Here is a 27,265-nt window from a genome sequence, read left to right as displayed (position 1 = left end):
TGGGAGTCAAAATACAGGACCCTTAGAGTCAGCTAGTGTCTGGGGGTCAGAGCAAAGGACAATCAGAACCAGCTAGAACAGCCTGGGACTCGGAAAACAGGACTAGATCCACCTGGATTAGAACATCAGCTTAATGTCATACTCTACAACTGGGCCTACTCTACAGTCCAGCCCTGAAGGTTACAGAGAAAGGGATATTATGGCTTTTCTACAGTTTATGGCATTACAAATAAAACATATGTAATGTAATGTAATATTAAATTAAAATATGTTTAAAGACTAAACATTGAGTGTCTCACATTACCCCATTCTCCCCTATGAGAATCTTTGTTCATTGCGTTTTTACAGTGTTTTATTTTGAGATGAATTGAGAGATTTTTTTTTTTTTTTGATATGATAAAACGAACAGTGAACCATTGAAACGTTTGCTTATAACGCGGGTCCTCAGCACCAACACGTGAAAAATAACAAACCAAATTCAAAAATATAGACAAGTCAACCAGCAACAAAAGGTGCCATGCTTTGTCTCGAGGTGCCTTCTGATATTACATTCTTATCCTGCTGGAAGAAGACAGGAGGTCAAATGTGGAAATAAAGGGATCGACATGGTCAGCAACAATATTCAGACTTTGGCATTTAAACCCAAGAAAATATCCCCCACACTGTTACACCACCAGCTGACTGAACCCTTGATAGGCAGGCTGGATCCAAGCTTTGTTTATGTCAAATTATGACCTTACTGTTGACCTAATCTGAATGTTGCAGCATAAATAAAGACTCATCAGACTAGGCAATGTTTTTCCAATCTTCTATTGTCCAATATTTCGAGCCTGTGAGAATTATAGCCTCAGTTTCCTGTTCTCAGCTGACAGGAGAGGCACTCTGCGTGTCTTCTGCTGCTGTATCTCATCTGCTGCATTTCGATGTGTTGGACGTTCAGAGATGCTCTTCTGCAGACCCTGTTTGTTTGAGTGGTTATTTGAGTTACTGTTGCCTTTCTATCAGCTCAAACCAGTCTGGCCATTCTCCCCTAACCTCTGGCATCAACAAGGCATTTGCCACATATTTTCTCTTTTTCGAACCATTCTCTGTGAACCCTATATGGTTGTGCACGAAAATACCAGTAGATCAATCCTTATTTTGTCTAAAAACTGTAAGACTTTTTTTTTCTTTTTTCTGTTGAACACAAAAGAATATATTTTAAATAATGTTGGTAGCCAAACAGATGGTCCCTGTTGACCTTTCATGCTATGGAAGTCAATGGGGCCCAGAAATATCTGGTTACTAACATTCTTTAAAATATCTTCTTTTGTGTCCAACAGAAGAAATAAACAGGTTTGAACAACATGAAGATGAGTAAGTGATGACAAAATGTTCATTTTTGGGTGAACTATCCCTTTAAATTGTTATCTCTGTTGACCTTTGAGTTTTTGTGTTGCTAAAACATTCTTAGCCACATTTAGCTTTATATATATTTAATGTATAAGAGAACCCCCCCCCCCCCCCCCCCCAATGAATCCTTCAATGTGTCTGATTTCTCATAATCCTGTGGCCATAAACACAAGGGAAATTAATATATAAATGTGTTTCCTTAAACATAAGATTCCAAAAATTATTTCTGGAAAAATTATCAAATAATATTTGCCTTTAATTTATGCAAATATGGAATATAAAAAAATATTTTTGTATATTCAGATTTGTATGTAATATTACTTAAAAATGGAAAATAACAAACTCAAGGTTTAATTCATTTAAACTGATTAATTTAAACCGCTCATGTAACATAATGGCTAATACTGACTTCCTGAGTTGAGTTTGGCAGTAAAAAATATTTCTTAATCATCTTTTCCGTTCTTTTTTTTTTTTTTTTTTTTTTTTTTTTGGTTTGTGTGTGTTACTAAGAAAAGGGAAGGAAATAAGAGCATAAAGTCTGTACAGCTTCTAAAACATACAGTAGAAACTGCACCTAAAACCAGAGAACAACAGCAACATGTAAAGGAGGTAAATATAATCTTAATTTGATTTAAACTACATTAAAATGTTATTTTAAGCACATATTACGACTTTCTGAAGTGTGTTACTGTGTTCATGATTCTGACTCTGTGGTCAAGTGTGTCTCAGTCAAACTCAATGTGTGTGTTTTTATTTCTCAGGACGAGCAGCTCTGAGTCTTTCATTGAATCTGAATTTACAGAAAGTGAAGAACATGAACTCCAGACTCTTACCTCTGATCCTGATCCTGCTGCACATTACAGGTTTGACCATTGTGTCTTATTCTCACGTTTTAATTTAAATGAGATCTTTCAAATAATCCAAAAGTGTTTTTTTAATCATTATTGCTCATATTTTCAATGGTTAAAATCATTTAGGATTAGTTTAACTTAAAGGGGTGATGAATTGAGAAATCAACTTTCCCTTGAGCTTTTGATATATAAAACACTGGACTTTAGGCATTTTGGCATTTTCTTCTCCCCAGTGTTCCTCCAGACTCTGGCACCTTGATTTCCGAATGACATGCAAAATTTGCTTTCATCCGAAAAAGTACTTTGGACCACTGAGCAACAGTCCAGTGCTGCTTCTCTGTAGCCCAAAAGTGGCTTGACCTGGGGAATGCGGCACCTGTAGCCCATTTCCTGCACACGCCTGTGCACGGTGGCTCTGGATGTTTCTACTCCAGACTCAGTCCACAGCTTCCGCAGGTCCCCCAAGGTCTGGAATCGGTCCTTCTCCACAATCTTCCTCAGGGTCCGGTCACCTCTTCTCGTTGTGCAGCGTTTTTTGCCAGACTTTTTCCTTCCCGCTGACTTCCCACTGAGGTGCCTTGATACAGCACTCTAGGAACAGCCTATTCGTTCAGAAATGTCTTTCTGTGTCTTACCCTCTCGCTTGAGGGTGTCAATGATGGCTTTCTGGACAGCAGTCAGGTCGGCAGTCTTACCCATGATTGCGGTTTTGAAAAATGAACCAGGCTGGGAGTTTTTAAAAGCCTCAGGAATCTTTTGCAGGTGTTTAGAGTTAATTAGTTGATTCAGATGATTAAGTTAATACCTCGTTTAGAGAACCTTTTCATGATATGGTTTCATGATAATTTTTTAAGATAGGAATTTGGGGTTTTCATGAAGTGTATTGCAAAATCATCAGTATTAAAACAATAAAAGACCTGAAATATTTCAGTTGCTGTGCAATGAATCTGCAATATATGGACGTTTAATTTTTATCATCACATTATGGAAAATAATGAACTTTATCACAATATGCTAATTTTTTGAGAAGGACCTGTATATCCGACAGGAATGGTGCAACAAACTTATGTGAGTAAAACGTCTTTTTTTATATGTAATTGTAGTCCTAGGTGTTTTCCAGACAGGATACCAAAATGGATACCCGTTGGCAGAAATATTCCTTTCTTCTTTCATGCATTGTGTGTGTGTGTGTTCGCGTTTATATAGACCGATCGGGCAGGCCATGTAATACAGAAATAATATTTCAATTAGTCGAGGGGTGGATAAGAAATAAATCATTGTTTGTTTGATAAAGACGTTTACGAGCCCTGTGGTCGAGATAATTGTTCTGGTTGCTGCTTTTAAAACAATCTCTCCCTCATGTGAACTGAACTGACAGAGGAACTGAAGCTCATTAAATATGCAAATCTTATCCAATCCTAGCCATGGGCGTTTACTTCCAAGTCTCCAGTGCGGCACACCCATCAAAACCCATTGTTCAGGAAAGAGCCTCAAAACTAGTGTAGAAAATAGCCTATTACTTATTAGTTATCATGTTTTTGAATGTAAAAACCACACCAACATCATTAGTTGACCTCAGACAACAGTACAATTTGTTTTTTAAAAAGCCAGTTCATGACACTTTTAATATCCAGTTGGTCTGAATGTTCATATATAGTTTAACTTTCCTCACTGTTCTCCAATGTCATATATACATAATAATAATAATAATAATAATACTAATAATAATAATAATAATAATTAAATATATAAAGATCTCCCACTTAGGTTCTCCCATATAAGTTCTCCCACTTAGAAATCATGGAGGGGTCTGAATTTATCATCGTAGGTGAGATGCACCTTGCCTCAGCTGAAATGAAGGTGAGACTAGGCGGCTGTATTGAGGGGAGGAGTGAAAAAGGGCAGGCAAGCCGGAAAGTTCTCTCTTCTCTATCAGACACCTGCGAGATCAGTTGCGGATATCGCGGGATTCGCACTCGTGCGCTGTGTTGCTGATAAACTTGATGCAATTTAAATTCTGTTGGCTTAATAAGAAAATAAATTTTATGAACAAGACACCCAATGTTTTTGTTATTTATTTCCACCCAAAAGACCTGTTTATCAAGCATTTTTACTTGAATTACATACATGTTTTTATATATTTTTATAAATATGACAACAATCACATAACCCACAGAGAGATCGCACTGTCCGAGAGTTTTGGGAATATTCACGCATAATTTATACACATAAGAACATGATATCAGAGTTTTAAAATCAAACATTTAAAAAAGATTCATACATCACGGTTGTTTAAACATTGTGCATTTTTAAACCAATAAGCATTAAGCTGTGTCGTCAGTAAGTCGTTTCCCATCATGCTTTTGCTCAGTGCAGTTGGTGGAGAGCAACTGCGCTTGACTGCAGAATCCGACACATCCGCCTTACGAGTTTTTTGACTTACGTCAGCATGACATCAGAGCAAGGCCGACCGCCCTCGGACACATTTCTAACCGGCATGCATCTCGCGCTGATCATCGGTGATCGGTTCTGTGCAGATTTTGCTCATCTCAAACAAGCCTGCTGCACCGGCTGCATCAGCCGGCTGGTCTCGAATTGCTCTCGCGGTACTTTGTTGACATGTCACAGTCACGTGCCGTCGGCGCTGCCTCAAGTCGGACAAAATTTCTAACTGGCATGCACTGCTTCAAGTCTGCCGCCGATCGGTCTGCGCATCGCTGGGTGAAGTCGAACAAGCCTAACATGACACAGGAACACATGGCAGGAACACATGAGGGCATGGAGTCACATGACAAGGGAACACAAGACAAAACCAGGAAGTGCATGACAGAACATAACAGTGAACATAATAAACTTAAAAACATGAAAGATGAACCATAACCCAAAATAACCTGTGACAGTCACAATAACATCAGCCTCATTTTCTAGAGTTTCTGTAATGTCTGTGACATCTGCTGCAGCTGAAGTGTCACCAGAAGCTGCTGTAGCTTTAGGGGCAGCCTTCTGAAAACACTCAAAGAGTGTAGTTTGAGTTTGCTTTCGTTTCATATCTTCTTTTACATTAGTTACATTAGTTGACGATGACATGTTAACTTTCCCTTTTTTCATGAGCCAAACCATTGAACATTCTCCATGTTCTCTGATTGTGAATTATACAGTGTTGGGCAGTAGCGAGCTACAAGTTGCGACGCTAGGACAACCCCGGCAAATTTTTAAGTTTATCTTGATCGTTATATCTTTGTGAGTACAGTCTATAGAAAAAAAGCGAACCAGATTGGTGCTTGCAACGTGGAGTTATTAAAGTTAATGCCCAGAGCCCCCCTCAGCTAAAACGGCAGCTTTGGGGGCATGCACGTAAAGGGTGTCTTTGTGCCTCTTAACAGACACAAAATGCAATTAAAATGTCTGTCCAACATGAAAAGGGCCCTTACATGACAATAAGATGAGTTTAGCCACTTAGCCATTGTTTAAATTCACCTGTTTTAGGCGGCTAGCTGTGTCTCGTGCTGAAGTCCTGCGGTAGCCGGAAAACCAGTCCAGTGGGGAAGAGCATCGTGTGTATGAAGAGGCTCTGCTCATTGGCTCGTCGGTCCTCAGTACTGAACTGTGTCCGAGAGAAAGTTGTCGATTCTGTACTGCTGATCCGATGAGGACCGCTGCTCGTTCAGTTTCTCGCGCATGCTCAGTATCAGAGTTACAACATATAATTCAAGACATTAGTTTATTTATATTCGGAGGGACTGTCACACGTCAGAAAGTGAGTAAGTAAGATAACGTGTGTTGTCAGCGCTGATTTGAGACGCGGACCGTTTAGAACGATTCAGTCCAATTTGGTAAACTGGTTCGCCCGGTTCACTAAAAAAAAAAAACGGTTCAAAAGAACGATTCGTTCATGACCGGACATCACTAGAGTGATGATCCGATCGGGCTCACGAGTGAAGAAGAAATGGTTCGCCTTTGTGCCTTTCCCAATTGTGAAAACTTGCAGCGAACACTTGACTAACTTACAAAGACACAACAGAGCAGGGCCGGTTGAAGAAAAATGCCATTCCGTGGTTAAAGATGGGATGCAGCCACTGTGGAGGTAATGCAAACTTTATTTATCCTTCCATTTGGGCACACTCGGCTTGAGGAAAGATGTGCAATAATTTAAAATAATCTTGCTTTACACACACAACGCTCTTCCCAACTGGACTGCCTTTTTTCCGGCTACCGCTGAGTTCCCACGGGACGTGAGACACAGCTAGCCGCCTAAAACAGGTGAATTTAAACAATGGCTAAGTGGCTAAACGCATCTCGTTGTCGTGTGAGGGACCTGTTCATGTTGGACGGACATTTTAATTGCATTTGTGTCTGTTACGAGGCACAAAGACACCCTTTACGTGCATGCCCCCAAAGCTGCCGTTTTAGCTGAGGGGGGCTCTGGGCATTAACTGGAATAACTCCACGTTGCAAGCACCAATCCGGTTCGTTTTTTTCTCTATAGACTGTACTCACAAAGATATAACAATCAAGATAAACTTAAAAATTCGCCGGAGTTGTCCTTTAACTCCATTTTTCAGTAGCTCAGTTACTTTTAAAACAGTGTAGCTTTTCCAGTAGCTAACTACTTTATACAGCAAGTAACGGAGTAGCGCGACCAAAAGCTACATTCCGTTTTTGGGTTCTGAATCTAACGACAGACGAGAACGAGCAGAGCAACATTGTAAAACAACATTGTAAATAAACCAAAACTCAGCAGGCTACTTGCCTTACAGACATGAGATATATCATGTGTAGGCTATAGAAAGCTTGAAATGTCCACTTTTAAACGAAACCATTCGAAAAGAAAATAAATAGGCAAGCAAAGCGTCTGAACCGTTCACGCGAGCAGCTCATGATACTCGCAGCGGTTCTGTTCAGAATGCTGCGCTCCATCACTGCATGTGCTGTTAGTTTAACCTGCATTTTAGACTACTCCTTACTAGGGTGACCATGCACCCGTCCCACTTTTTTGTTGTTGTTTTATTAATCCTATAACCAATGGTTGAAAAGAAAGTAGTAAACACAGTCGGTTAACAATTGTGACGGCTGTCAATTAAATGTCCATGTGTTCCCTGTCAGAATACTACTGGATAATTTGGTAAATTGGTAATATTGTTAATATATAATATAAATTAATATATAAGACTGTCAATTAACTAATTTCATGTTGATTTATATTGTATTTGTTCATTATTTATTTTGTTGGGTTTTAGTTGGACTTGGTCAGCTCTATTTCAAAAATAGTTTATCGACATGATGCCTGCTGCCTTTGGGCTCAGTGAAGTTGAATTTAAATTATGTAAAAGAAATGTAATGTAAATGTAAAAGAAAGACATGTAATGCTACATTGTGATATAATGGTGCTTTCTGGGACTAAAGAACAAAATATTGTTATCAGCTGAAAGGCAGAATACAAATGTTTTTTTTATTAAACTTTTTTATTAAACTATTAACTTAGTTATATAATTATATAACATTATATAACAGTTTCAGGTTATGTTTTAGTGTTGGTAACATTTCTCACATTGTTCCACACAAACTTTGTAATCGTCCCACATGTGGTTTGTTTGATGGTGGTAAACCTAATCCTGACTCCTGAATATTTCATTTAGGTTGCATACATTTTGTTCTTGCACTGATGTTACATTGTTAGTAACATCTTGTTGGACTTGGACAGTCAGTTTGAGATATAGGCTCTTTCATATTGCTGTGTGTATCGGATAGTTTACAAAATCAAATGATTCTGACAGTTTTTTGCCTTTGAAAAAACTGGGGGGAAAAGTGTCCCAATCAACCTGAATTCACACTATACTCTTTGAAATCAATTACATTGCATTATGTTGCTTGAAACCCCAAATAGTATAACATTATTCAATAATTATTATTCAGTTAATTATTATTCAAGTAATTTGTCATTGTAAAAAAAGATATATATATTTTCTAGCTACTTTTTGCTCGTAACTTGTAGTGTAGCTTTTTCAAAATGGTAGCTTGAATGTAACTTAACTACTTTTACTTACAAGTAGCTTGTAGCATGTAAAGCTACAGTTTCAGAGTAGCTTCCCCAACACTGGAATTATATATTGCTGTGGTTATCACACGGTTTAAGGTTCCACTTACATTGTGGAAGCAAATATTCTAGAACACCTGAATTATTACACTGATTTCCAATAGAAGAAGAGATAAAGAATATCCGGTAACACTTTACAATACGGGTGCACTAATATGAATTAATTCATGCTTAACTAATGCACAGATAATCATGCGTTAATGTATTATTAATGGTGAACTAACCCATTTATTAATGATTACTGCATCAGCAACTAATGAAGATTCTACATGATTAATAGATTAAGTAATCATTTAATAGTTATTAGTCAAATGTGTCATAATGTATTAATTCCTTAATAACATTTTATATTAACTAATAATGTAAATTAATGTGTTAATTACCACAAAGGGTCAAAGCCATGCATTTCAACTTCCAGTTGTCTGCTTTAATTAATCATTAGCTAATGATTTATAAAGGTGTCATTATGTTATGACTTTACTTGTTGGGGTACATGAGTATTGACTAATTCAAAACCCATAACTACAATTATATACTACTTAATCAATTAGTCATGGTAATTAACAAGTTCATTTAAATTATTAGTTAATATAATATGTTATTAAGAAATTAAAACAAAATTTTTAACTAATAACTATTTAATGATTACTTAATCTATTAATCATGTAGAATCGTCATTAGTTGCTGATGCAGTAATCATTAATAAATGGGTTAGTTCACCATTAGTAATACATTAACTCATTATTATCTGTGCATTAGTTACACATTAATTAATGCATATTAGTGCACATTATTACTCTTTTTTTTATTTTATTTTGTTTTGGCAGAAATGGGCTTCCATATTAATGCCTGCAATCTTTCAGTAAGGTAGGCCTACGACTGCACAAATCTTGCAAACTAATAAATACTTTGTTGAAGTATTGCCCAATGCTAAACAATTGAAGTTTAGGCATAAATTCATGAGACATTGAAACGATTAACCTTTTCTTGAAACAATAAATTATATCTGCTGAGATACAAGGAGCGTGAACTTAAATGATCGGTTTCACGCGCATGTCTGGGAAACTCATGAATATTCATATAAGCTCCGCCCGCTGAAACTGAAAATCTCAGAAACCAAAAATCTCAGAACACTGGTCAATTTAGTGGCCCAATGGAAAATGATTCGAACCATTTTCATCACTTTCTAAAAAAACAGCCAGGACATGTCCTGGGCATGTCAGGGAAAACAGGACATGTCCTGGGAAAACAGGACGTTTGATCACCCTACCAACAGTATGCCTTACGTGTGCAGTAAATATAATATATAATATCTCCTGTCGCTGCTTAAATTCTCCTCCAGTGGGTGTTGTTCTCAGTGTAATATAACGTCATGTTCTGTCTCAATTGCCTATACCCACTTTTGTGTCCATAAACGCTAATTTTTTGGGTCAACAGCTTCTTCTGGGTTTTTTAGCTTGTTTGCTGTACACCTTGTCACGTATCAGCTTTTAGGCATTGTTCTGTTTTTTTGTCAAAAAAGACTAGGAAGCCGCTTCATGCAATACAAAGCCAATGGAGACGGTATGATTGTATTGTTTTCCCACAGTGGGCGTGGTTTTCAGATTATGATGCTTGTCGCTCTGTCTCTATAAACTTCTTCTCAATAATGAAATGTTTTCTTGTTCAGACTCTCTAACATTGGACCACCTGTATGTGTCCTGCCGTCAAGAGAGGATTTGTGCTGTGAAGGGATATCAGGTGTCACTGAAGTGCTCTTACTACAACATCAACTTCAAAACTGTTTTCTGGTTCAGTCAGAAACAAAGTTTAAACTGGAGAAAGATTGATGAACCTGAAGATTTGACTTTAGACTCAGACTACTCAGGACGGGTGAAGCAGGAGAACGGATCCGGCCATTCAACACTCATAATATCAGATCTGAGAGAGAGAGACTCTGGAGAATATCAGCTCATGTTCATCATGAAGGATGGAGTTAAACGTCTCAGCTCAGACGCCGTCAGTCTAACAGTCACAGGTGAAACTGAGTCTAGATTCTGCTCAGTTCAGATGTTTTCATTTTCATGTGTTATTTTTCTAAATTATTTGGCTTTAATTCAGATCTGCGAGTGAGAATGAATCCTGAAACTACAGACCCGAGAGATGAGAGAGTAAAACTGACCTGTGATTCTTCCTGCACCTCTGGAGTTTTGTATCACTGGATGAAGGATGGACAGTATTACAGATCTACAGTGTCTCGTGACATGTTTGTGTCACCCAGCACAGATGCTGTCAGATATTCCTGTTATATTGATAGAAACCTTAAACATCTTTCCTCGTCTGTGTGTGAGTGTCAAATAATACACACAATGTGGTTCTGTTTGTTCATCCCTTTGTATATTTAAACATGTTTTAGAGTAAGTGTGTGTTTTACATGTTAATCTGTGACTCTTTCAGGCATTTCTAATGATCACTGCTGGGATGTGACTTACACCTCTAGAAGAGTCTGTGCTTTGATGGGCTCAACAGTAGACATTTCCTGCACATACACACATCCCTCTGGTTATTCTGTAAATAAAACATTCTGGCATTACGTTCAGCCCAGTGACTTCAAGGATCTGCGTGAGGAGGATCAGTTTGCTGGTCGTGTGGAGTATGTGGGGAACACACTGAGAATCAAAGAGCTCAAGAGCAGCGACTCTGGAGAATATCGATTCAGAATCATCACTAACAGAACAGAAGGAAAATACTCTGGATCACCTGGAGTCATTCTTACTGTCACAGGTACTGTAACTGATCAGAGGAATTTGATAAGTTTTTAATAAGAAGAGTCACAGACAATTGGCTGTCATCAAGACTACTACAACATTTTATTTCAAGAGTTCACACTTACAAATAATCAGATAGTAAAAAGTATGCGTGTTTGGCGTGCTGTCTGAATAAAGGGTTCTGAGCTCAGTATTTGGCCTGAACCCAGAGTACTCCCTGTATCTCTGGTTAGGAAATAATCAGGTGAGTGTGAGGAAGATGGGGTGATGGAGGGAGGCTGGAAAACTATCAATGAACTTTGGTGACTTGACTGGGTATTTATGTAGTCCTTCACTTGTGCTGACTGGGTAGTCATGTTGATTGCTGAGTGCTGACAGCTGGTTTGAATGACATGATGACTGGACAGCAGAGTCCTGCAACAGGTCGGGTACCCACATAAAAGTGGCTAAAACGGGTGGATTGTGACATTTATAAAATTCACGGGCGGGGATGCGGGCGGATAATTAACTCTCTGCGGGCGGGTAGTAGCGTGGATGGGCAGATGAAAAATATGTGCAATATACCTGCGAGCCACAACGGTCTTGGGTCCTCTGAGGAAGCTCGGAAGCATATAAGGACGAGAGATCACCAGACCTGGATTTGACGTTGAGTTGTTTACTTTTTATTATGTGTGTGCGCTTGGCAGATGTCCATGAGGGGCTGCCAAAGTCTTTTAAATGTTCGCCGGTTCCCGCCTCCTTCTTCCCCCATTGAACATATTGTAGGCTATTACAATTTCTATGTCCAAATTACCATTACACATACACGCAACAACGATATGCCATTTGACCCATCACGTCACCACCACTGCGACATTGAAACTTTTGTTGATGCCTCTCGTAGCGCAGATGAAGCGAGCGTTGCAGCAGTAGCAATGGATGAAGTAAAAGTAAAGTTGGTGAGTGGAGTAGCTATATGAAATTGTTGACAATGAGTCTTTAAAGGCACTTTTTGTCACATGCCTGTCCTGTCTTGTGTGAACATGTGGGTTTTGTCATTCTGAGCATCTGCTCATGTAATTGTCTGATCCCTCCCCCCTTGTTATCTGATTAGTGTTTGATTTCTCCCACCTGTTCCCTCTTGATTTCTTCCCTTTATAAGCTCCTTGTGTTTGTCAGTCTGGGTTGGATCCTTGTGTGATGTCTGCGTCTTCCGTCCTCCCCGTGATTCTGTTGGTTTGTTTAAGTTTATATTTTATTATTCTATTATGTGTTTTTCCCCCTCGTGGGTTGTTGTTTTTAGTGATGGGCAGACCGAGGCTTCGTGAAGCACTAAAACAGTTGAAGCAAATGTGCCGAAGCTTTGAAACAACACCCGACACTCGTCTCCATGACGCCATCTAGTGGACACTTGCGTGTATTTATCTGAAATAACCTTGACAGTGATCTACTACTAGTAAAACAAAACAAAAAACACGTTTTTAACATCTGTCTGACAACTACTTGGCTTTGTAACCTGTAGCCTCCTCATTGTAAATAACTTTAGTCTTTTGTTTTTGTTTTTTGTCATGAAAAATTAAGATTCTTAAAAAAATAAAATGTGTCATTTGTTACATAACATTTTTATTCAAAAATATGAATTGCTCTGCTGGTGAAGGATTTAGTCAACGTGTGTGTGTGTGTGTGTGTGTGTGTGTGTGTATATATATTCCAGCCTTTGAAAAAAAAATCTCACAAGACGGGACACTTGTTGCTGGCATGCACATTTTTTTTTTTTTTTTTTTTTTGCAAGTACATACAAATGAGGGAAAATTACTGAAAATTAAGTTAATGGATCATGCATTCTGGGCCAATAAAATACACACTACACACATCTCACTTTATGTGGTGTTTCCAAATGGAAATGACTAGACCATATCTAGACTATCTATATATATCACTTAAGAATATCTTCTATATCTATATATTATATATTATATATCTAGAAGTCTAACGTAGCCTATATGAATGTGTCACTAGCCTTTATCTATCCTAACTATCTGTCGCTGTCTATACCTATCAGTCAATATATCTCATTTAAATCTAGCCTAAATATAACTACCCAAAGTGCACTATAAATCTCACTATATCACAAAATGTATCTTCTCTCACAAAATGGATTATCTTCACTTTTAAACTGTGGGGAATGAGGTTCATTCAGATGTGTGACTGTGTGGTTTGTTCCCTCCCCTTTTAATCAAAGCAGTTTCGACAGGCGCACCTGATGAAACACTTCAGTGCTTCGTTTAGCTGTAGTCACGTGATATGGGTGTGTCGAATCACAGCTCGGAGCAGCGTTTCGAAACATCTGCGCTTCGGGATCTCGACACAGTGTCGAAACGTCAGGTTCGCGTCAGCCATCCCTAGTTGTTTTGAGTTTTATGTTTTGTTTTTTGTAAATAAATCATCATTCTCCTGCACATGAGTCCTCGCACTATTTTCCCTTGTCTGTGACGGGACAGAAGGATCCAACCTTAGAGGACTCAGCAAGAGGATTGTTTATTTTTGTTTGTTTGCTCTTTGAACTATGGAGCTAACCAGGCATGTACAGGTGATGCGGCAGGTGAACTCTAAATACATCCGCCAACAGGGGGCGGGTGTAAGAGAGTTTGCCTGCCAATTCCTTATTGAGGTTCATCACCTGTACCTCAATGAGACAGAGAAGGCAGAGGTGTTTAACCTCTGCCTGGACATGCCTCTCAGCCCCATGGAGGTTGAGAGAATGGGAACCCCGGACTTTTGGGAGTTTATGGAACAGCTGGACTCCAGTCCCTCTAGGACCAGGGGCTGGATAGCTCCGGTGGTTCCTGTTCCAGTGGCCCCAGTTCCAGTGGCCCAAGCTCCGGTGGTCTCTAACAGGAGGAGGAGAAGGAAGGCTCCCTCCGTGCCTGTTCTTGTGGTCCCAGTTCCAGTGGTCCCTATGCCGGTGGTCCCTGTGCCGGTGGTCCCAGTGCCGGCGGATCATATGCCGGTGGTCCCAGTACCGGCGGATCGTGTTCCGGTGGTCCCGATTCCGGTGGATCGTACTCCAGTGGTCCCAGTACCGGCGGATCGTGTTCCAGAGGTCCTGAAACGGAGGAGGAGAAGGAAGTCTCCCTCTGTGCCTGTTCCGGTGGTCCCAGTTCCAGTGGTCCCTGTGCCGGTGGTCCCACTGCCGGCGGATCGTGTTCTGGTGGTCCCAATGCTGGCGGATCGTGTTCCGGTGGTCCCTGTGCTGGTGGATCGTGTTCCGGTGATCCCTGTGCCGGTGGATCGTGTTCCGGTGGTCCCTGTGCCGGTGGATCGTGTTCCGGTGGTCCCAGTTCCGGTTGTCCCTGTGCCGGTGGATCGTGTTCCGGTTGTCCCTGTGCCGGTGGATCGTGTTCCAGTGGTCCCTGTGCCGGTGGATCGTGTTCCGGTGGTCCCTGTGTTCCGGTGGTCCCTGTGCCGGTCCCCTCCCAGGCGTCCGGCTCTCACCGCGCCTCCCAGGCGCCCTGCTCTCCCTGCGCCGCTGAGGCGCCCTGCTCTCCCTGCGCCGCTGAGGCGCCCTGCTCTCCCTGCGCCGCTGAGGCGCCCAGCTCTCCCTGCGCCGCTGAGGTGCCCAGCTCTCCCTGCGCCGCTGAGGCGCCCTGCTCTCCCTGCGCCGCTGAGGCGCCCTGCTCTCCCTGCGCCGCTGAGGCACCCTGCTCTCCCTGCGCCGCTGAGGCGCCCTGCTCTGCCCGCGCCGCCCTGGCTGCCTGAACTCTACGGGCCGCCCCGGCCACTTGAACTCGGTGGGCCTCCCAAACTCGGCGGGCAGCCCTGGCCATTCGAAGTTTGTGGGCCACCATGGCCTCCTGAACTTTTTGATTTCCTTGTCCCTCCCTTGTTTACCCCTCCCTTGTCTGTTCCTTCCTTGTCTGTTTCCCCTTTCCCTCCCGTCCCACCCTGGTCTGTCCCTCCCGTGCCCCCCTGGTATGTCCCTCCCGTGCCCCCCTGGTCTGTCCCTCCCGTGGCCCCCTGGTCTGTCCCTCCCGTCCCACCCTGGTCTGTCCCTCCCGTCCCTCCCTGGTCTGTCCCTCCCGTCCCTAGTGGAGCGTCTGGTAGCCGCTCCTTAAGGAGGGGGTAGTGTCACATGCCTGTCCTGTCTTGTGTGCACATGTGGGTTTTGTCATTCTGAGCATGTGCTCATGTAATTGTCTGATCCCTCCCCCCTTGTTATCTGATTAGTGTTTGATTTCTCCCACCTGTTCCCTCTTGATTTCTTCCCTTTATAAGCTCCTTGTGTTTGTCAGTCTGGTTTGGATCCTTGTGTGATGTCTGCATCTTCTGTCCTCCCCGTGATTCTGTTGGTTTGTTTAAGTTTATATTTTATTATTCTATTATGTGTTTTTCCCCCTCGTGGGTTGTTGTTTTGAGTTTTATGTTTTGTTTTTGTAAATAAATCATCATTCTCCTGCAAATGAGTCCTCGCACCATTTTCCCTTGTCTGTGACTTGACACTTTTGCCTGTTTCATTAGCCCATTCATGACGCTGTTGATGTTGAGAGAGGTGCAGGATTAAAAATAAAGCATTTTAATTTGAATGTTTTAGGGTGTTTGATTTATCGCGGGCACTGGTCGGGAAACGGGCCAAATATTAACGGGTCTGGGCGGGTACGGATTTAATTTTGATATTTTCACGGGTCACAGGTCGGATCTGGTGCTAAACCTTGCGGGTACGGGCGGGGGCGGGGCTCCAAAAATGGACCCGTGCAGGACTCTGCTGGACAGATCATTCGAACGTGTTCCTCTCGAACTTTGTTAATAAAAACATTAAGTTTTTTGTTTTCTATGTCAGTCAAAACATAGTGCTTCACTTGAAGTGCTTCAATTCTGTTTTTCAGATCTGATGGTGATAAGCAGCCCAAACATTATACTAGAGCGACAGGAAGTGATATTAATCTGCTCGACTAAATGCACTCTGAACGACAAACAGACTTACATCTGGTACAAGAACGGATGGCAGGTAACGGATGGATTCACTAAAGACAACAAGCTGTACCTGGACTCAGTCAGCAATGAAGAGCTTCAAGAGTTTTCCTGTGCTGTAGGAGGTAACACATCTCTCATGATACATTTGCTTTAGTGTGAAGTTATTGCAGCATTAAGATTATGTACTTTATATTTAATTAGTGTTTTGATGTCATAAGTGTATCTTGTTTTTTGAGTGCATCTGAACTTCTGTCTTCTTGTGCTAGAAATCCAGACCACTCCGAGTCCAGAAGAAGGTAACACATCTGTCATGATACATGTGCTTAACACCATGTTTACACGGACACGAGCAGCACGATGTGACAAAAGACAATATAACCCATTATAATCCGTGATGTTTCTACACTGAATTCGGTGCATCTTCTATATGTTGCGGCAATGGTCGTGTCCAATATAGACACAGTGTTAGTGTCAAATGATTGTATCATTAAGATTATGTGCTTGATATGTAGTTAGTGTGTTAATATCATAAGTGTATCATGCTTTTTTTGAGTGTTTCTGAACTTGTGTCTTGTACTAGAAACCCAGATCACTCCGAATCCAGAAGAAGGTAACACATCTCTCATGATACATGTGCTTTAGTGTCAATGATCGCTGCATTCTAAGTGAAAAGGATCTATTAATTTCTGTGCCCAGACGGAGAGGAGAGCACAGCGCTACGAAACACTGCAGTTGGACTGTGTGTGTTTTTGACTCTTGCACTCATAGGAGTCCTGTGGTACAGGTCAGTAAATATTGTTATAAGTTGTAGAATTTTCTTTAAAGTCAACATTTATATAATGTTGACTAGTCGCTGATGATGTCATTAAAGAACAAATGAGCCTGAATCTTGAGCTGATATGTGAATGTAGTTTTATTATTATTATTATTTTTACTTTTGTATATGACAGCACTGGCCAAAAGGTTATTGCACATAACAGCTTTTGTTAATCAATTCTTTTGTCTTTGGCTCTGTTATAATTCTTAGTTTTAAGTCTTTAAGTTTTCTGCTCGTTTTGAATCAGATATATATAAAGTAACCCAGTAAAATTACACTTCTATTAATGCATTAGTGAGAGAGCGACCAGAATGAATTCTACCTGGCAGCGTCTCTCTAGTGAAGCTGTGGGTTTTAGTTATCAAGAAATATATGCTAGAACTTTTCATTTTCTGAGCTATTTTATTGATAAATCACAGAACTATTCTAATATTATTCTATATTCTATTCTATATTCTAATTGATAAATCACAGAACTACACAGAACTAGAATTATTCTGTGTGTGGCGCACGTGATCTCTGCTTGATGCGTGAGCTATGTGTGTGTGTAACAATGAATGCAGCATGCATTAGTTTAGAACTGTGATTAAATTATCTTTACAACAAGCTGATAAAGCTTCCCGGTCAGTTTTAAGCATCCAGATGGCAAAAATGTCTTGTGCAGAGCTCTGAGTATGCATTTATTTGTCATTTTTAACTGTTGGAAAGGGAGTGTGGCTTATCCTGTTGCTCCCTCAATAGGCCCGCGACTAGTCGACGTCAAGTTTAAAGCGTCATGGCAGAGCAATACAGTCAAACAGTCTGTGCAACCCCTATAATATATAAATGGTTGTGTTTCTTTAAGGAGGAGAAAGTGTACCTTGTCTAAAACCCACAGCAGGGTTGAAAAGGAGGAAGTGCTGGTGAGAATGGCTCACACTAAATCTAATTTTACACACATTTATTTGAAAAGTGAACTTCTCTTACTTATTGTGTTTCTCCACCAGTATGACACTGTGCAGGATAACACTGCGTCCTCTGACCTCACACAGAAAGCAGATGCAGATCAAGACATTCAATATTCCAGCATTAGTTTTAAAAGAAAAGATGCATCTTCAATCCCTACAGAATTATGTGAAACAGACACCACAGAAACAGAGGATGTCCACTATTCCACTGTCAAGTTCAGATAACACACTGTTGCCCTCTAGTGAGCCAATCATATTATTGCTTTTGGGAAATATAAATCACATAATTCACTGTTGTCTCTTACACTTTGTATTCTCATGTATCACTCCGTCTCTAATCACATAATAATATAATTTCAGCTCAAATCAATGTCATGTCTTATTTTTGGTAGGCATGTACAGATAATGTACAGTCAGCTCTGCTTCATGAATAGTTTTTTTGTGTGATTGTTTGACTGTACATGATCGATATTAAGCCTTACTGAACTACATTATTGCTGTAAGCTTGTTTTGTTTGAATTGGTACACGCAAGTAGTTATTCATTTTACTAGTGACAAAAAGATTTTTTCTACAGTACGTCTTACGTAAATATATAAATATATATTTCACTTTTAGTCCCTGATTTGTACGCTGCTACATACATATTAATATGTTTTCACTTAATTGTCATAACGCGATATTATGTTGTTTTAACAAATATGGACTAACCCAGCAATTGGGTTGTCTTAAGCAAATATTTAACCCAACCGCAGGGTTAAAACAACCCAAATTTGACCCAACATTGGGTTAAAACAACCCAGCATTTTTAAGAGTGTATGTTTTTTTATTTTAAAAATGAATTAGGCCAGCCTATTTATATCTTTAATAAGGAAATGGATCTTAAAGCTACACTGTGTAATATTTTCCCCCATCTAGTGGTGAAAAGATATATGACCATCCAGTGAATAATAGTTTCTGTTCCTCTCAATTTCGATTTCGTTTCAACTCCTACGGTGGCCGATTTAGTCATGGCTTCCAGTTCGACCTCTTCGGTGAGTGTTGCTTCAAGTGATGAGGTTACTTTTGAAAACTATTATAATTTGCAGTTATTTAATTTGCCAAATGATCTATGATCAAATTAATATATGTAAAATGAATAATAGTTTTACGTTTTCGTTATTTTTTACCAGTTCATTGCTAACATCAACTATCAGGTTCCCAGACGAATGCAAGCTAATCTTAGTAAAGGAACTTTTTTTATCAGTGCTATCGTTATTCTGTATATTGTACGACATCACTAGCGTAAGGCAAACAAATTATAATGCAATTCAAATATTAATCTCATGTTATCCGTCATAGAACACGGATTTATGTTGTAAGGTAAACAATACTTTTTCATCATTGACGCGAGGAAAACTATCCTAGACGTTGTTCTGTTATGCTCAGCACACCATGATATAATTAGCCAAGCAACAATAAAACTTCCAATATACACGAATAGGCTGAATTAATATTACCTGTCGAGAAGAAAGCAGGCAACGTCGGCGTTCTTTTTAAAATCGTTGCTCCTCATGAGCTCTTTCCATCTTGGAAAGGCCACTCCAATATTTACTTTTGTCTTGTTGATTTGCCCGTTGCGTTGCCGTCTTAATTCTCTTTTCCGCTTCCTTGGCGACTCTGATACATATCCCGCAATGTTACTAGGTCCCCGACCCGGGTCGAATTCGGGACGTGGTTGTTTTCACACAGAAGGCGACCCGGCAATGTTCCGGGAATATTGCGGGTCCGACGTGCAGTTAGAAAGGGGCTTAAGAGTGATCCTCCATCATCATATAGCAGCCTCAAGCAATCCTCCTCTTCATATTCGACACAGTGCCATCGAGTGTAAAAACGCGAAAAGCGAAGCTTGAATTTACGGGTATGTCCCTCTTTGGCAAATGTACTTTCAAGATGGAGGAGCAACATGGCGACCGCCATCCGAACCCCTAACACTTATGCATTTTCAATGGTATATTATAAAATTACAAGAATGCATTATTACTTGAAAGAAGTAAATATACATTAATGAGCACATATATTTTTGAAAGAACTAAGTGATTTTAGCTAAGAATAAACTAAAAAAGTTACACAGTGTAGCTTTAAGTGCTGCTCCTGCAGTTTGGCACCCTAGCTGAGATATTCTTGGCAGATGAACATTCTGTCCCTGATTTCACTCAGGTCCTTCTGGTCACTCGGTCACCACTAATTTGGACTCCATTAAAATGTATTCTGTGCATACACTCATATCTGAAGTTTGACTGAAATCTTAAACTCCTTATTGAGGATGTGAAATAATGTCTGGATGTTCCACGTTGTAACCTCCAGGGACTGGGTTTGAATCTTAAAGTTCAAGAAACACCAGTTCTGCGTGATGTTGCTAGGATTGGCTACGGGACAATGGTTGCCAGGTAGTGCATTGATGCTCCTAAATGCCCAGAGGAGCTTTTGAAGGTAAAGACAGTTATAAATCAAATCAGGGATGGGCAACTTCGGTTCTGGAGGTTCACTGTCCTGCAGAATTTAGCAGCAACCCTAAGAAAAAATCTCCTGCCTGTAGTCATAACGCCACCTGTGGGCATCAGGAAATGCCATATTTTACATTATGATTAACTCCTCATTGAGATTTAACCAGATCAACATCATATTTACACAGTCTAATCGTAAGGCTTTGGTGATGTTAAATTGTGCAGATCTTAAGTTTTTGCTGAAGGGTGTGTCCGTGATGGCCTGACGAAATGTGATGTTTCGCCATAACACAGGAAGCTGTTGTAAGTCAGGCATACAATGTCCAATCTATCCCAAACTTCCAAGAGGATAACCTAGCACTCAGAAAGCGTACCACTCATAGGGGCGGCCATTGCTAACCAAGCCATCACCTGCTGTTAGCATCCCATTGACTGCCATTCATTTTTCCGTCACTTTGACAGTGAATAACTATACATGTGAGGCGTTTTAAGACTCCATTTGCCCATTGTTTATTTCTAAAGAAACACGACAATGTATAAAAGGCTCCTTGTATCTTACACTATCGCCCCGTGGAAGCTGTTTTTGTAAAAATAGCCTAACGATTGCGTCATAACCAAAGTGACTCTTTCGCACAGTAGAGAAATTACCGTATAGACAGGAGGAGACGCTCGCAGCAATCTTTTGCTGTTTATGAAACAGTCGCGGGGACGTGGAGACATAAAGTCCGATAAAGTCAAGGGAGAAGAATGGGGAGAAGCCGAAAGTTTAAACAACGTCATTCAGATTTCACTTTCCACAACTACTAGAAGACTTACAACTGTCAGACAGGTTGCTTACGTCACATCTACGTCATCAAGCTCAGTCTGAGCCTGCGCAGTTCCCTCAGCCATCAGGAAGTGAGTGCTTCTAACTGACTTCACTTTTCGCCGTTGAAGTCTATGGAAACGCTGTGTCCATTTATTTTACTGTCTATGAAAACTTCACATGTTTGATAAGAGTCCTGGCCTGAAGACATCTACACGGCAACATTCAGTTATAGTCAAAGCACCACCTGCTGACGGAAGGAAGTGTGGCTCATCAAAATGTCCTATATTTCTATATTGTCCTATAAATCTCCTATATTCACCTGCTTAAATGCATCTTGCTCACTATTTCACCGGGTGCGAGGGCCCTTTCATCGCTGCTTGCAGCTCGAATTGATTATTAAATTGCTTGTGGAGTAACGTAGAGAATATACACACAAAGTCTTGCAGTTTCTACCATTGAGCTGATGAGTTGAATCAAGTGTGTTAGATGAGGGGACATGCAAAATGTGCCCTGTGGGGATTCCCAGGACAGGTTTAAGAACCACTGCTCTATTGGACTGAGATCTGGTGACTGTGAACAGGGAAGGAAATAAGATCATAGAGTCACAGCTTCTAAAACAGACAGTAGAAACTACAACTAAAAACAACAGCAACAAGTAATGGAGGTAAATATAATCAATTGCACTTAAATACTACATTAAAATGTATTTTTAAGCATGACTTTCTGAAGTGTGTTACTGTGTTCATGATTCTGACTCTGTGATCAAGTGTGCCTCAGTTTGTTTCCCTCAGGATGAGCAGCTCTGAGTCTTTCATTGAATCTGAATTTACCGAAAGTGAAAAACATGAACTCCAGACTCTTACCTCTGATCCTGATCCTGCTGCACATTACAGGTTTGACCATTATTGTGTTTAAAGGCCCTTTCACACTGGACGCGATTTTGACGAGCGAACATTTTGCGAAATGGTTTTATTTTTTGATCAGCTGTTTGTGTAATGATTGCTTCCACACCAAACGCGAATGTGCTGCGGTGAATTTTTTTTTAATTTTTTCCGTTTCCGTTACTCTGGTGGAGACAAAAATGGCTTCAACCAATCACATACAAGGAAACAAAGGTGACAAAATGTCCAGTTGATGTCACGAGCTATTGAGAATGAGGACATACGTCATGGTAGCTTCCTGTCGCATGACAAATTGGGCGGTGTTTGGGCCCGTCCACCATTTTGGGATCCGATGCTATCGGTTGCCAGGGGAAACACTGTAAGACCGATACAGAGATCGGAGCAGGAAAGACGGCTCAAGGAATTATCATCACGTTGTTTAAACTGAGAAATTTTAAAATGGAAAATAAAAAGAAATGAAGGTCCACTACAGGGAGAAACTGCTACCAGCTCCAGGCAGGGGTATTTAGAGGAGCTGGATGATATCAAAAATGTCAATCCATACGAGCTGCCTGCAGCAGAATGGAACAGAGACCTAACTTTAGATGCTTTACTACCTTGCACGTTCCTGAAATGTTTTTATAAATATATTTATTTATTAAAAATATATCTCCCCACTATCCTGCAGCAGTCCAGTGCTCGTCCTCTCAATAACAGTGGGGTTTTAATCACAACAAGACCAGCTGATTCGTATTTTAATATTTTCTTCTTTGTTTTTTGTAGCTCAACATTGTGCTAATAATAACCAGGCCTGCTATGTGTCAATATAAAGCATGTTGTGGATGGTGGTGCGTCAGATTAATGGAGTGTTTCCCAACCAGGGTGCGCAGGGTGCCGCGTAAAAGGTTTCAGCACACACTTTGTATCGTGGTTCATCTCACATCTGATGACGCATCTATAATATAGGTTGTATCTTGAAAATAATGCTTTATGTATGTTTCTGTCGATGGATACACGTGCTTGCTCCTCAGTTATACATTACAACAACAGTGATAATAAAAGAAAAACATGGGCAAACGGTCTCTCTTATTAAACCTTGTTCAATGCATGTGAGTGCTGCCGTATCTTCGAATATGAATAGGGGTGTAGAGCCAGAAGACGCGATTGAGAACTCACGTGTGATCGCAATGTGAGAAGATTTGTCTCTGCGGTCATCCGAAAGCGCGCACATGCACGTCTCAGCGTGCAACTTTTGAGTTCCCTTTCAGTCGGTCACGTTCGACGTACGTCAGAACTGAACCGACGAATGGGATCTTACTTTAGAGACCAATCCTACTTCGAGCATCTAACAACGAGCCAATGAAATTTGGCATGCGATCACGCATTCCACGCTCCGCCCCGCAGCGCGGGTATAAAACAAGAAGTGGAATGATAGATCAGCGCTTTCTACTTCGGAGCCGAGCAGTGCTTACTGTTTCCTACGAAGAGTGTCTGACTACGAGTCAAAGAGTGTTGAGTGAGAGAGTCTGCCAGTGTGGGTGATACGGCGCGTCAGTGAGAGACCGTCTGATCAGTGATCAAGCGATCAAAAGGAGCTTGTTGGTTCGCTGAGCGTTTCCCATACAAACTGTTGGTTCGCTGAGCGTTTCCCATACAAACTGTTGGTTCGCTGGGCGTTACACACACACAAATACACATCACTGAGAGCTCACACAGGCTTGCAGAAATGAACTGTGTGGAGCCGCGGTCATCTCCCTGAGTGCTTCAGCACACTAAAAGAGCAGCTTTCCATTCACAAAAGAGCAACACGGTTTGACCCTGCATCTTTTTCAAGATGTCATTCAAACCGTGTATTCCTGGTATGCAACTGTTTCCTGTCCTCTTTGACGGCCACGAGCGCATGTGAGATTGCGATCGTGGGTGATTCATGTTCTGGTAAAAGAACATGGTCACGTCGGCGCGTTGTTCGTCTCCCCCTTCTCATAAAGGGCTCGAGTGTTCAGCGCGCCGTGTGCCGTCGAGCGGCCGGCTGACATCGGTGGTTGTCACAACAACCGGCGCGTGTCAGTCAGCGCTCTAGATGCGCGGTCGAGACTATGAAACCTCAAATGGGGTCGAGTCCCTTCGCCTATCCCCCGATCTAGTTCATTTCTAGTGTTACTGGAAAAGGGCTACTTTGGCTGATAAGCGCTGGTGGCCTGAGGATTACAGTGAGGATTCCCCCTCTGCTCGTCAGCTGCTCGGTCGTCGGTCACAGCGCCTCTGCCAGCTCGTCGCCGAGGGCATCCCCTCCTGCGTCCGCCTCCACCCTGCTAGAGCCGAGCAGCAGCCTCCACTGGAGGAGCAGGGTGCCGGACGCGAGGGACGCCCAACCCGTCCAGGGCCCGCTAACCGGCAGGCAAGCGCAAGGGGACGCGGCCCTGAGATGGGCCGGCTAGGGAGAACAGGAGCTGCTCGGGGGAGACGATGTTCGCATCCCTCCCCCACCCCCCCGGAGGAGGACCGGGGGGCCCTGACTGGTTTTGGTTCTGCCACTGGCTCTCCGGAGTCCAGCGGTACCCACATTTTAAGAGCAGTTTCCTCTCTCTCTGGGCCCCAAGAGGGTCAGGTTGGCAGTGTGCGATGCCCACGGGCCTTGTCACTCCTTTCCTACCCTCCCGTCGCCAGGGGGCAGTTGTGTGGGCCTCGAGGACGCCCCCGGGCCTTCTCACCCACACACTTCCTCTCTCGTGAGCACTCAGTCAACACTCCGGGCCGCCCACGGGCCTCCTGGGTCGGGGCTGAGTGCTTCACTTCCCTGCCTCCGGGCAGTGGGCAGCAGAGTGGGCTCCGAGGACGCCTCCGGGCCTTCTCACCCACTCTCTGTCCAAACCAGGAGTGCTCAGGCAACACTTCGGGCCACCTCCGGGCCTCCCGAGTCGGGCCAGAGTACTCCGCTTCGCTGCCCCACCCCGGGCACGTCTGTGGTGCCGTTGGGCCAGCTTGCACGGTCTCTGGGGGCCTGGCTAGGTCTCCCCGGGCCATCTCGCTGGCTCATCCGTACCATCAGACTCGGCTACGCGATTCAGTTCGCGCGCCGGCCGCCCAAGTACAGGGGCATCCTCTTCACCTCCGTGCGAAGCAGCGATGCTCATGTCTTGAGGTCAGAGATCGAGGTCCTACTGGCGAAGGACTAGATCGAGCCGGTTCCTCCAGCCGATATGAAGACGGGGTTCTACAGCCCCTACTTCATTGTGCCCAAGAAAGGGGGTGGGTGACGACCAATCCTGGACCTGCGAGTTCTGAATCGGGCCCTGCTCAAGCTCCCATTCAGAATGTTGACGCAGAAACGCATTTTTCAATGCATCCGTCCCCAGGATTGGTTTGCAGCGATCGACCTGAAGGATGCGTACTTCCGTGTGTCTTTCTCCCTCAACACAGACCGTTCCTACGTTTGACGTTCGAGGGGAAAGCATATCAGTACAAGGTCCTGCCCTTCGGGCTGTCCCTGTCGCCCCGCGTCTTTACGAAGGTCGCGGAGGCAGCCATTGTTCCGCTCAGAGAACGCGGCGTTCGGATTCTCAACTACCTCGACGATTGGCTGATCCTAGCCCAGTCGAAGGACCAGTTGTGCGAACACAGGGACCTGGTGCTCAGTCACCGCAGCCAGTTGGGCCTCCGGGTCAACCGAGAGAAGAGCAAACTCTGTCCTACACAGAGGATCTCTTATCTCGGTATGGAGCTGGACTCGGTCAACCGGACTGCGCGCCTCACCGAGGAGCGAGTCCAGTCGGTGTTGAACTGCTTGAATATGTTCAAGAGCAGGACAGCGGTCCCACTGAAATTCTTTCAGAGGCTCCTGGGGCATATGGCATCTGCAGCCGCGGTCATGCCGCTCGGATTGCTTCATATGAGACCGCTTCAACACTGGCTCAATGGCCGAGTCCCGAGGTGGGCGTGGCAGAGCGGTCAGTACCGGGTCCCAGTGACTCCTTACTGCCGCCAAACCTTCAGCCCGTGGTCCAACACTTCGTTTCTCCGGGCCGGGGTGCCCCTAGAACAAGTGTCCGGGCATGCTGTGCTATTCACGGATGCCTCCACCACAGGCTGGGGGGCCACGTACAACGGGCATGCAGTTGCTGGTCTGTGGACGGGGCCGCAATTGCATTGGCATATCAATTGCCTCGAGTTACTGGCAGTACACTTGGCACTCCGCCGCCTCAAGGGGCCGCTGCGTGGCAAGCATGTACTGGTCCGTACGGACAGCACCACGGCCGTTGCGTACATCAACCGTCAGGGTGGTCTACGCTCCCGTCGTCTGCTCCAACTCGCCCGCCACCTCCTCCTGTGGAGTCAGAAGCAGCTGAGGTCGCTTCGGGCCATTCATGTCCCTGGTGTGCTGAACCAGACAGCCGACGAGCTCTCTCGTCAGCCGACACCTCTGGGAGAGTGGCGACTCCACCCCCAGGCGGTCCAGCTGATATGGGACCAGTTCGGAGCCGCACAGGTCGACCTGTTTGCCTCTCCGGACTCGACCCATTGCCAGTGGTACTATTCCCTGACCAGGGGTACCCTCGGCACAGATGCACTGGCGCACAGCTGGCCCCGGGACCTACGCAAGTATGCGTTTCCCCCAGTGAGCCTTAGCTCTAGTGCTCAGAGCACTTCAGAGCCCTCCCTTCGAGCCTTTGGCGTCTTGTGAGCTTAAGATCTTGTCAATGAAGACAGTGCTCCTGACGGCATTGGCCTCGATCAAGAGGGTAGGGGACCTGCATGCACTTTCGGTCAACGAATCGTGCCTAGAGTTCGGGCCAGGTAACTCTCACGTTGTCCTGAGACCCCGGCCCGGATATGTGCCCAAGGTTCCTACCACTCCCTTCCGGGATCAGGTGGTGAACCTGCAAGCGCTGCCTTCGGAGGAGGCAGACCCAGCCCTGGCTTTGCTGTGTCCGGTCCGCGCCCTTCGCCCTTCGCGCTTACGTTGACCGGACCCAAAGCCTTCGGACCTCAGAGCAACTCTTCGTCTGTTACGGAGGCCAGCAGAAGGGAAAGGCTGTCTCCAAGCAGAGGTTAGCCCATTGGATAGTGGATGCTATAGTCTTGGCCTACCTGTCCCAAGACGTGCCTTGCCCGTTCGGTGTAAGAGCACACTCCACTCGGAGCGTTGCTTCTTCCTGGGCACTGGCTCAAGGCGCCTCGCTGACAGACATATGTAGAGCTGCGGGCTGGGCGACACCTAACACGTTTGCTAGATTCTATAGCTTACGTGTAGAGCCGGTATCTTCCCGCATCCTCGCCCCCAGTGGCCAGGAGCG

The 27,265-nt window shown here is 43.2% G+C and overlaps 1 protein-coding gene across 2 annotated transcripts in view; it reads left to right on the top strand.

Annotated features, from left to right (window-relative positions):
* Positions 1-27,265, top strand: part of LOC137040468 (basement membrane-specific heparan sulfate proteoglycan core protein-like) — a 136,967-nt gene that overhangs the window by 20,574 nt on the left and 89,128 nt on the right. Inside the window, exons 7-12 of one of the 2 annotated variants that reach the window (XM_067416123.1) lie at positions 16,069-16,156; positions 16,301-16,330; positions 16,615-16,644; positions 16,731-16,818; positions 17,696-17,753; positions 17,838-18,158. In XM_067416123.1, the coding sequence (XP_067272224.1) occupies positions 16,069-16,156; positions 16,301-16,330; positions 16,615-16,644; positions 16,731-16,818; positions 17,696-17,753; positions 17,838-18,023 (480 nt within the window). In that variant the 3' untranslated portion in view covers positions 18,024-18,158. Of the gene's footprint in view, positions 1-16,068; positions 16,157-16,300; positions 16,331-16,614; positions 16,645-16,730; positions 16,819-17,695; positions 17,754-17,837; positions 18,159-27,265 lie in introns of those variants that run through there. The other variant, XM_067416124.1, reaches the window with a different exon arrangement.

Source organism: Pseudorasbora parva, chromosome 14 (assembly GCF_024679245.1).
Source record: "Pseudorasbora parva isolate DD20220531a chromosome 14, ASM2467924v1, whole genome shotgun sequence".
NCBI lineage: Eukaryota > Metazoa > Chordata > Actinopteri > Cypriniformes > Gobionidae > Pseudorasbora > Pseudorasbora parva.
The sequence above is the reverse complement of the archived record's forward strand: the minus strand, read 5'-3'. Positions and strand labels throughout refer to the sequence as shown.